The sequence below is a fragment of the Tripterygium wilfordii genome, chromosome 7 (genome assembly GCF_013401445.1).
Source record: "Tripterygium wilfordii isolate XIE 37 chromosome 7, ASM1340144v1, whole genome shotgun sequence".
In the NCBI taxonomy this organism is placed as follows: Eukaryota; Viridiplantae; Streptophyta; class Magnoliopsida; order Celastrales; family Celastraceae; genus Tripterygium; species Tripterygium wilfordii.
In genome coordinates, this window is record NC_052238.1 from 1,650,303 (window position 1) to 1,661,204 (window position 10,902).

At 37.6% G+C, this 10,902-nt stretch overlaps 2 protein-coding genes across 7 annotated transcripts; both read right to left on the minus strand.

Annotated features, from left to right (window-relative positions):
• Window positions 1-230: 230 nt before the first annotated feature.
• On the minus strand, window positions 231-3,688 carry LOC120001718 (GATA transcription factor 11-like). 2 transcript variants are annotated; one of them, XM_038850150.1, is made up of 3 exons: window positions 3,322-3,688; window positions 2,378-2,607; window positions 231-1,348 (listed from the first exon to the last, which is right to left on the minus strand). In XM_038850150.1, the coding sequence occupies exons 2-3, from the start codon at window positions 2,600-2,602 to the stop codon at window positions 647-649; spliced, it is 927 nt and encodes a 308-aa protein (XP_038706078.1). In that variant the 5' UTR covers window positions 2,603-2,607; window positions 3,322-3,688; the 3' UTR covers window positions 231-646. The 2 variants fall into 2 exon arrangements, with proteins under 2 accessions (XP_038706078.1, XP_038706077.1); XM_038850149.1 differs by having other exon boundaries at window positions 2,378-2,614; window positions 3,322-3,687.
• An 807-nt stretch (window positions 3,689-4,495) lies between these two features.
• On the minus strand, window positions 4,496-10,605 carry LOC120001253 (protein-tyrosine sulfotransferase-like). Of its 5 annotated transcripts, XM_038849487.1 has the most exons (15): window positions 10,315-10,605; window positions 10,120-10,181; window positions 9,837-10,024; window positions 9,632-9,706; window positions 9,084-9,249; window positions 8,682-8,753; window positions 8,074-8,362; window positions 7,620-7,760; window positions 6,728-6,832; window positions 6,466-6,613; window positions 6,324-6,373; window positions 6,155-6,223; window positions 5,931-6,050; window positions 5,229-5,363; window positions 4,496-4,759 (listed from the first exon to the last, which is right to left on the minus strand). In XM_038849487.1, the coding sequence occupies exons 4-15, from the start codon at window positions 9,702-9,704 to the stop codon at window positions 4,619-4,621; spliced, it is 1,509 nt and encodes a 502-aa protein (XP_038705415.1). In that variant the 5' UTR covers window positions 9,705-9,706; window positions 9,837-10,024; window positions 10,120-10,181; window positions 10,315-10,605; the 3' UTR covers window positions 4,496-4,618. The 5 variants fall into 5 exon arrangements, with proteins under 5 accessions (XP_038705415.1, XP_038705414.1, XP_038705416.1 ...); XM_038849486.1 differs by lacking the exon at window positions 9,837-10,024 and having other exon boundaries at window positions 10,095-10,181; XM_038849488.1 differs by lacking the exon at window positions 9,837-10,024 and having other exon boundaries at window positions 10,089-10,181.
• Between the last annotated feature and the right edge of the window lie 297 nt (window positions 10,606-10,902).

Here is a 10,902-nt window from a genome sequence, read left to right on the forward strand (position 1 = left end):
TTCTGGTCCTGGTCCAAGTTTCCGGTGATGAGATGTTTGGAAAAATCTTTATAGTCGACATCATCTAAAGCCTTCGGGTCAAGTTCAGCCGAACAATATTCATAGTTGTGAACATAATCATGTATGTTTATGGGGTTGCGAAAAGACTACTTAAAAAAGGTTAAATGTCAGAGGAGAGGCCGATCAATTTACAGACTCACATTGTAGGATAAAATTACCGAAAGGACACAGCACAAAACACGTAAAAGATAAATTAACCACAAAGTTGGATCATTCAAGAACAATCAAATAGTGTACATAATTTTAAAGACTTGACAGCTCCCCTAAGCTCCTCTGCCTCACTTCCATGACTTCTCCAACTTGGTACTGCTCCCTTTTCCTAAAGGGTTAAAACAAGTTAAGCATCATAATAGGGTTAAGAAACAGTTACCCTAATTCGAACATATATCTTTAATTCTCTAGCTATTTCAAATAATTTCTGGACTTCTCCCTGCTGCCAAATATGGGGCCATCTAAGAATCCTAGCTCTTATTCGATTAATGTACATGAAACAAATCAACCTAAAATTGAATAGAAACTAAAACAGGAGAAACAAGAAAACTCCCAACTACAAAGCTCACAATCCTACTAAGAATTAAACAAAGTGCTATCCAGATGAAGCCATTGTAGTCGGTAGCTGACAAGCTTTAGTTCTCATCTGAACGACCTTTCTATGGGAGTTGGAGTGCAACGACGGGACAAAGGTTGGACTTGCAACAGGACGATACTCAGGAAGGAGGCTACCAGACCTGTAACGAACCCCACAAGCATTGCAAAGAGTTTTTGGCCCAAGTGGCCCCTCCCTCCATTGTGGGGTCTTTGTCACCTCACAATGAGTGCATTTTCTGGTTGGACCTGGTGGCTGAGAGGAAGGTCGTCGTGAAGAGGACTTCTCAAGCTCTATTGTACATGAAAGCAGAGTCAGGTTCTTCTTCTTCTTCTGTTTCTTCTTGGCAACATCCAATGTTTTCTCCACATGATAGGTTTCAGATTCTGACTCAGAAGCAGCCAAAGAATGAGATCTGGAAGCTAAGAAAGTGGAGGTGATAAAAGGGATCATACGACACGGATTGAAGGTTAAAGGCCGCGGACGCTTGTTTCGCGGACGCTTCACTGGGATAAATTTTGGGTGATAGGATATGGGATTCTCAACCAAGGAAGAGCTGCTGTTTTCAAGGACAGACACTGGACTGGAGGTCTGAAAAACGCGTGAATGTTTTTCATCAGAAGCATCACTTTGGAGGTCAATGCTTTGGCGGGAAGAGGATTCAGAAGTCCCCAACCATGGTTTTACCTTAGGTTCATTTCCCTGACCAGCCACATAAAGGAAATTAGATTAATGAGCAATATGAAACAGGCCCAACAGGAAAAAGAAAAAGTGAAAACAATATGATATGGGAAGCAAATATCCTATAATTGTTACAAGAAACTAGAACCTTTTTGTTTCACAGATTTTCCAGTGAAACATAGCAAGGTACTATTATGGTGACAAGTAAGCGTAAAACCAATTTAATAAGGAAACTTGAAAGAAGGTTTGCTGCAATTCACTAAATACAGAAAATAGTTTACCTTACAATATACATACCAACAAAAGGCGTAAAGGCCTTTGAGCCCTCGAAGCCAAATGTATGTATCAATCAACTTGCATTTTCATGTTTTTACAGTCAGAAACACAAGGTAACAAATTTCATTCGAGAGTTGCAAGAGGTTCTACAACTGAAAATATGACATCAAAAGACAAAAACCCAACAGCTAAGGCAAGATAACAAAGATAAGTAACTATAATGATCGTAAACAGTGGAAAAAAGATATAGACGAGACTAATAGAATGTTCATGGTGGAGGTGCAAGTGTTACACATATAACCAATGCTATGTTTCATTTGACCTATCGAGCACAAGTGCCATTCTGGAAGCAACCAAACATGCACCTCAATCCTACTTTGTTTTATCTTAGGACGATCAAGCAATTTAGTACCTATGTTATGTCCATGCTGTTTCAAGATACATATACTTTGATATTTCCTCCAATGCAACAATTCTCTCATAACGCAATATTTACAACCAAGGATATTTTCCGCTTATGCTTTGGTCAATAATAACACTTAAATGTCAACACACTAGGTGGCACAGAAACTTAAGTATGTTTCTAAGGTTTATTCCACATTGACCAAATAATAAGATTATAAACAATTGAACCTCCACAGTACATATTCAATTGATATAATTGTGGGTGTAGTGTAGATAGTTAATGGAAGGCAGAGCGCGTTGGACAACATATCACCTCTAAACCTACATGCACAGAATCAAGAACAGTGTCTTTATCAGGTCTTAACTCACCGATCTTTCTGAAACTTGAAAAGCATCCTCACAAAAACCATTGGACAAACTTGCCAAAATATTCGCAGGTGGGGGTTCAAGACTTTGGAATTCAACTTCCCAGTCTTCTCCTTCATTGTTTGGCTCCAGGCCTTCCAAGGGAAAATCAGTTTGTTTAATGAGGTCATCAAAGAACTCATCTGGAACACCATTGAAATTTTCGTCGAAGAACCAAGAACCATTCATAGTCTCTGAATGCTTTGGAGCCAAACCATATAAGAAACAAAGCAAGGTTAAGAAAGGTACAATTTTGGCAGGATAAAACGTCATAGCATTTAAGGACTGTTGTTTAAATGGGAAAAAGATCGAGAATACAGAGTAACTAAGGATTGAGTAATATTACATTTTCATAACAATCAACAACGATTTACTTATATATATAGCTGCTTTCAAAGCAACAGAATCCCCAGGAATAACTCTTCAAAGCAAAAATCCAAAACAGTCGAATGCAGAATCGAATTATCTGATAAGATTTTATTACTTATTTATTAAAAGATTAAATAATTAATATCCACACACGAGAAAAAAAAAATTCGCGCTTAAAATGAATACGCGTTTTCTCCACGTTTGGAATTAAATATCAACCAATGAAAAAGCAGAATGTGGTAGCCTTAACAACATAATCAACCTAACGTAGGCCTGTTTGGCAACTAAGAAAACGAAGGCAAACTGGCAAAATCCCAATGGTAAACGTTTCGAGTTAATTTTCAAAAAATAAAATAAATAAGGAAACCGAGCTGGAGGCGAGTATCTTCTGCTTTGACTACTTGAATTATTTCATTTTTAACAAAACGCCCAAACCTCTCGTCCATTTCCACATAGAACAACACTGAATGCAAGCAATGTAAGGAAATAAAAGCAAAACCAAACACAACCGTAAAGAGTACCAGAGCCATAGCACGAACCTTAGGCGTCATAAACCCTAATTGCGAGGAATCAACCCATACAACCCGTTTTCACATCAACTCCCAAAAGCGCACGAGAAACCACAGAGCTTGTCGCAGTACGAGAGAGGGGAGGAATAGAGAGAACGAGAGAGGAACGCGAAGAGAGAGATTGAGAGAAGACGAAGGTTGAGATCTTGTCCGAGCTAGGGATTTTACTTTTTCGGCGAGCGAGAGAGAAGGGAGAGAGTGAGGATTATTAATTATTATATGAAACCGTGGTGATTACGAAGGGATGGTGTGGGGTCTCACCATTTGTCACGCATTTGCAGACTGTATAATGCCAAATGCATGTGTGTTAAATAGGAAACTCCATTATTTTTCTACCCAAAACAGAGAAACACTGATTGATAAGAAGAAAGGATTTGATCAATTTGACGAAATCAGATTATATTAACTTTGTTAACAAAAAATAAAGGATACGTATTACCAACTAAATGAATGAAACTAGATATTAATTGAATCCTCCATGCTCTCTCTGATTTAAATTATCTAAAAAGGGAAAAAAAAATATAATTGGAAAATCAATATTGGATTTGGGGGTGGAAATTTTATAACAGTAACATATTATAGAACCATCACATCACATTAATTAGAATTTGATGCAGGCAGCTACGACAGAACAGTATTAATTAAGCTTTTGTGATGTTGCTATTGTTTAGGTGTGAGAAGGTAGATCCAGATTGAGATAGATCTGCATGAGCATGACTGACCATGTGATTCCGCTGCAGATGCTGAGAATTAAGAATGCACCGACGATCTGAAAGAGCTGTTCATGATTTTCTTTTGCTGCCTGGGTCCCAATTCTTCTTTCAGGGCTTCGGTGGTCAACAAGATATTATTTGCCACAGCCCCCACAACTAGAGATTCATAATTGCAAAATGAGAGATTCTTATAATCTTTGATTAACATGCATCATAGTCATTCAGAAATATATTTGCGGGCTTAATGAGCTGCAGCCATTCATGGCCGCATTCTCTTGTCCTTTTTGGAGTAAAAGAATAATAATATATTTACAGTGAGCAGCTTTAGAAATTCGATGTGCAGAAAAAGCACATTCACAGAGTCAGAGACTGGCTTTGTAACTAACATAATCCTAATTTTGCTTCCGCTGTTTCAAAGGACCCAGCACCAGTAGAAGAATGAAGCAACACGTATTAATAGGTTCAAATTGTAATCTACAATGCACATGGAAAACAGCACATATAGCCAGTCCAACCAAATGGCTTCTACCATATAATCTGTAATGAAACTTCATTCATATCTTAACTTTCAAAGTTGTTCTTCTTGCATTTACGAATACAATGCCGACTACAAAGATTATAACAATGGAAAAGGCGAAGGCGAGTTCCCAGAGTGTGAAGCCACCTGAATCACCGAACATGTTCTCCAACCTCTCCTGCAATTTAATAAATGAAACATGAATAAATCACTTTAGACAGTTCAAGCCTCTCCTAAGAGGAACCAAAAGTAGACAGGAAATATTAAGCAATCAAAATTTTCAAGCATCATCCAAATTCACACTTTTCTTTTCTTTTCTTTTTTCTCACGACTAAAAAGATGGAGCCTGCCTGGCAGCTTTTACATGGAATTTTAACCAGCTTTTTAGCTTCCATCAACTCAAGTCACATGTAAAAATCTAAAGTTCATTCTAACCAACTCACAGTCCCAGTTTGAATAAGTGCAGATGTCAGAAAATGTAGCTGCGTATGAGAAAGCTTTGGCATGGAATTTTAACCAGCATTTTAGCTTCCATCAAATCAAATGTAAAAAATCTCAAAGTTCTTCTCGACCAACTTCCAGTACTAGTTCGAATAAGAGGTGTCAAAAAAAGAAGCTGGATATGACAAAGAAAGAGAGGGACTTACTATGGAACTCAACTTTTGCAGGGAATTTTCATGCTGTTTTCTAAAAATAACTTGGGCATACTTGTAGAGCTCCAAGTCGAGGTTGTTAAGTGATCTTATTTGCTGGAGCACCACCTCAGGAACCTGACGACGAGCCTGGAAATTTTTTATGAACCACAAATTGGCATCAGGGGCAAGTAGACTGTAGAGACCGAGTTCATCTAAGCTACCATTATAAGGCATAGAAGCTTCCAATTCAAGTATAGCAAATGATAGCAAGAGTTCTATGTCAGTAACACATTGTGTTGCAGTGACTGCAAGTCAATACATAAGCCTCAAAGAAATGGCAAGGGGTCTACAATTTCCCTTTCTTTTATCTTCGATTAAAATAACCATTTAAGACGGGTAAAAAGTAACAAACAAAACAAAATGGTCAAAGCGGTCGAATATCCTTTCTGGCTGTCTACAAGAATGACTTAAATCCAGGCGTGGAATAGGAAAAAAAAAGGAATCAGACTGGTGTGAATCACTACCAGTCCACCTGATTGATGAACCAACTTGATGCATGGCGTACTAGCACAATATTCATACAGATCAGGAAATCTACATCTTACAACCCATTATACAACATTTAATAACGCATTATATTACAGGGGATGAAAAACAAGACTTTGTCAAACATAATAAGCTTAATAGAGAAAACTTCTAATTTCCAGAGCATACCTCTTTTGAAAATTTTACAGGGGAGATTCTCTTCAGAGAATTAGTTCGACGTTGTGATTGGGCCTTCCGTAGATTAGAAATGCAGGATTCATAAGCCCCCATAAGTTTCTCCACAGTCATCTAATATCGTGAAAGAGATAATTACTTTATTATCCCTTCAAATTAGGGAATGGTTCATTTCTACATGAAAATAAACAAAATATATGTCACTCAAAATAGCTTACATTTTCTTTATCTGCTTCGGCATCTGTAGAATTCTCCCTTCCAATATGCTCTATAGAGCCACTCTGTCTCTGTCACACAGGCAAAGGGGACAAGTTACCAGATGAGTAAAACCTCGTTACCAAGCCTCTCAATTAGCAGCCAAAAGGGTCCAAAGTCCAAACTGCTTACCTTATGACCATTAATACTAACGTCAGCAGCGGAAAAAGAAGAGATTTGTGCTGAAGAAGCAGTAAAATTAATCTTCCTTCAGAATTTCTATTCACCTCTAAAACACAAGTTTATAAAGGCCAAAGTTTCGGACAACATGAACCTGATTTCTTGTCAGTTATGCTCTCCATACTAGAGTTTGACGCTTCCAGCTGAGAAATTACCTGTGCACCAACAACATTTGCAAACATCGTTGCAGATTCTCTATGGTCTTCAGTAAGACCAACATACAACATATTGTCCAACCTCTTCTGCAAGATTTACAAGCATTTACCATGAAGAAAACCATAAAGTGCGAAAATAATATCACGGAATCAATTTACAACAAATGTCATTGACTATACTGAACACCTAAATTTGAGTACCTTTGCAACTTGAAGTACGTAGTCCCCAAGAATCCTATGTTTCTGCACACAATGGCGCACTTCATGTGACTCAGCAAAATAAGAGTTGTTTGTCAATCCTGCAACCTTATAAGCCAAAAAAATCAACCTGGAAGTTAATGATTCCACGTAAATCACGGACAATGACAAGTGCAGAAAGAAAATTTCCTGATTCAGTGATCCAAATTTACTGGGAGAACAGTTGCCTATATAATTAGATTCAGCAAGGCAGTCTAGGGACATCTTCACCAGCTGAAGGTTGCATCCATTTAGCTTATTGCCCAGTGAATTAACTAGGCATCACAGGTCAGCCACTTGGAAAAAGTAAGCAATCTCAATTACACACTATATCTTCTAGGATTAATTGGCTCGTGGCAGGAGTCAGTAAGATATCATGCTAAGAATACCTGGGACTTCCAGAAGAAGATGTCATTCTTTTGATGGGAAATAAGAAGGAATATCAAAGTAATAAAGGAAAAAATTGTTGCCCCAGAGGAATGGGTTTCCACAGTATAAAGGAGATTTGACTTCTGAAGATTGAGATTAGCAAGGATGAAAGGTCATGGTTATAGGCAAATTTTTCATATACACACTGAAACTCAGAAAAGAAGGGAAAAAATGATGAAAAAGAATGTTGCAACAACAATATGACAACACATTGGATAGGATATGGTTATTGCATACATCAAAAACCAATAAGAATAGAAAGAAAAACAGAAAGGAGGCGCAAGTTGAAAAGAGAAAACACAAGCAAATATATGGAGAATCACTCTATTGCGAACGACGTCAAAAAAGAAACCTAACATCAACTAGAATAGAAAGAATATAACCCACAAGAGCAGCAAGTTTAAAAGGTGAAAACATGTGCAAATACCTGGTACGTTGCTCCATTGTGAACAATGTCAAGTGCAGTAGGGTCAGTGATGTATTCATGCAATGGCATCACAACTTCCTTCATATCATAGGAATCATTACTCCTTACATCATTTGAACCTCTTTGCTTTCTAGCACCTCTCTACCCATAAAAAACACAAAAAATCATTCCATGCAGAATAGAATATAGTTACTCCAAGTACTGCATATCTAGTCACTCAAAGTACTGAATATCTAGTCATTCCATGCATTATTAAATCGCATGGACATAGGGATGACTTGAAACAATGTTGTACTTATCATCAAGAATAGAATCATACAGAATTGATCCCGTAGACCATAGTATGCATTTGATAATGTACAATGGATAAAAAGAACACAAATCTAAGAAGAGAGAGCATCTCACGGCTTTAGAATCCGAAAAAAGAAATAAAACATTCCAATGAAATTCATACCCGAGCAAACAGATCTTCTCTCATCCAAGGAATCAAATACTTCCAAGGCCATATGTCCAGTGTACTAATTCCATTAGTCTTAGGGCCCAAGCGTCCAAACATCCGGGTGGCGGAAGTTAAATTAGGATGCACCAAAAACCTTGCTGCTACCTCAACTGAAAATTCATAGGTACTAAATACACGGTCAACTGGATCTCTAAGTATTGTCACCACTGAAAGTTTTTCCCTTGGAAATTTAGACATCATGCTATAGTCATCATGAGTAACCAACAACCTGCACTTTGGTTTGCTGCACGAAAAGGCAATCACATAACCAATTAAAATGTCCTAAAGAAGTACATAAATTGACAAAGAGTCCTCCTCCATGCTTTGTTTAAAATTATATAAATAAGATAGTCTAAGCTAAGAATTTTTTTGAACACAACGCATATAACAGAATATTAATACATGAACTGCAATTCGATTAGTTTTACTTTACATTAAAAGAAGTTCTTTAAAAAACTAGTATGAAATATGGAAGTTCATCCTCCCCTGCATGTAACATAAAACTTCAATAATAATGAGCCAGTAATAGCTTAAATAAGATATCAAGAAAAAAGAAACGCTACCTAGGATCGAATCGTAGCTTATCGTAAGATCTGGGACATTCCTGAGAACTGGAGTACAACTTTCTCAAGAAACTGCAAATGAAAAATACAGCAGAGGAAGAAGCTTAAGTGGTTAAAAAAACTGCAGGAACTCAATCATTAGTTTACCGTATAGTGTATAGTACAAGTTAAAAAAAATTGAATGCAGGAGAAATTTTATTGAGGGCCACCTAGGAGGTGTGAAACCCAAAGAGAGAGAAATTACAAAGTCTATCAAAGAGAAACTTTAAGTGCCACCAAGTGAATTGTGTCTATGAAGTTGTTACAGATTCTAGAAAGCAGAAACCTGCTAGTAGAGAGTATATTATCTATAGAAAAAGTCTACAAAGCAGAAAACTGCGAGTATAGTACAAGTTAAATTACCAGTGGAAGTATGTGCGCCCTCCAGTTCTTGGGACATGGAGGAAAAACAAAAAATCTTGAAGTGTATGTTTGTCATCTTTAACTTCTAAATCAACAGCAGAAGAAGCCCACCTTTTGACAATTCTTTCACACCGCCCAAAATCACTATTGGTAGCAGAGGCACTTGCTGATACAGGTACCAAGGGAAGAGGCAGGAAAATCACAACCACAAACCAATTGAATAACACATTAAGTTCAAAAGGAAAAGAGCTGATCCAGATAACCAAGTTACATTCACAATGCATGAAGCTCATCTCCATACTATTTAGTACCCAATCACGACATGCCGTATCAATCAGCCTAGCTTCATATTTGACATTGACAACATAATAACATGCTGCCGACACAAAATCAACACAACTGGCTATCATCGAGTCTGATATAATATCATGGAGGTTACAGAAATATCATTCTTTCAATAGAAGAGAGATACCATTTCAAAAACGTAACCATTTTAAAAAAAGAAAAAAAAAAGCTGAAAAGAAGGATTCAGAAATGGTAGCACATACCAAACCTAAGAAACATCAGTATAACAGCACATTTTAGAGTGAGATCCATCCACTTAGTTGCGACTCCAACCATCGCTACAGAAAAAGAAAAAACAACGGAAAGGCAAATGCAAAATTTACTGATACCAGTATACAAAGGTAATAATAAGAACATGCTGAGGACATAATAGGTCGAAAGCACAAATACATGAAACTTTCTGCTAACCAAGTTAACTAGGGAAAGAACACAAAAAAGGATAGGGAACAGGCCAAAAAGCATGAAATGTGCAACTAAATATTGCAGACATATATATCGCATCGTTTTTGTAGGATGTCAAAAAGCAATCATCCTCTGGCCAAGAACTCAGTAAGTCCTTTGACCATCTTCCATTACAGCCCAATGTCAAGTCCTTACTGCAAAGATAAAAATTAAAACAACTGAACCAAAGGTGCATAACGAAAAAATTAAAGAAATTACCCGCACCAGAATTTTATTTCAAATCACTTACCAGAAGCCGAAGAGAAAGGTTTCAAAGCTCACAGAAATGTACCACCACCAACAAGGAAAGCACTAGCCAGGGAAAAGACAGGTTGGAACAAAAAAACACCAAGTTAAAGAAGAGAAACAGAGATTGTTACATGAATCGATTGCATTCAATTCCATTATAAACAAAATTACAACACTATCGAACTGAGTGCCCTACCTGTATCGGGTCCCGGGATCTCGTGCTCATAAACCTCTAACTGCTGTTGGAGTTCCACCCGACAGCCCTAGCGGTTAATTAGGTCCCACTACAAAGCCCGATCAGAACATTCCAGAAGCGGTCATTCGAAAATTTCCCGCACCGTCACAGTCCGCGGGTATCAATTTTCCCGGCAGAGAGTAAACCCTAGGTTCACTCGCTTGACCTGTGACGACTCTGTGCTCTCCAGACGAAAACAGAATCGAGAGGAACCGGCGGTTTAACGACCGCAAGACATGGTGGGAAATAGGAATTAGGAATTGGCGTTTTATCATTTATGTTGTAGTTAAAGGGGTAAAAGGGTAAAACTAGTTTTTGAAAAAAATAAATTGTCATTTCTATACTCCTTTTTTGAAAATAAAAAAGTGAAATGTGGAAATTTACTCAATGACGGAAATACCCTTAGACGATGTGGTCAGTGGACAGTGGCTCAGTGCCTCTTTTTGGACAAAATGTGGAATGTGGGCTTTTGAGTTTTTCGTTACTCTTCGACTTTGGAGGACTACTATACGGACAACTGACCCAACAATAAGTCACCAAATTCTGAGT

What these genes read in the sequence shown, in the direction of transcription:
- LOC120001253 (XM_038849485.1), bottom strand. Translation starts at nt 9,493, where the DNA reads ATGATAGCCAGTTGTGTTGATTTTGTGTCGGCAGCATGTTATTATGTT. An exon ending in GGGCGCACATACTTCCACTG is followed by an intron (nt 8,754 to 9,083) that starts GTAATTTAACTT and finishes TTTCATTTGCAG; the next exon opens with TTTCTTGAGAAAGTTGTACT. An exon ending in AAGCTACGATTCGATCCTAG is followed by an intron (nt 8,363 to 8,681) that starts GTAGCGTTTCTT and finishes CTTTTCGTGCAG; the next exon opens with CAAACCAAAGTGCAGGTTGT.
- LOC120001718 (XM_038850149.1), bottom strand. An exon ending in TTCAAGTTTCAGAAAGATCG is followed by an intron (nt 1,349 to 2,377) that starts GTGAGTTAAGAC and finishes GTGGCTGGTCAG; the next exon opens with GGAAATGAACCTAAGGTAAA.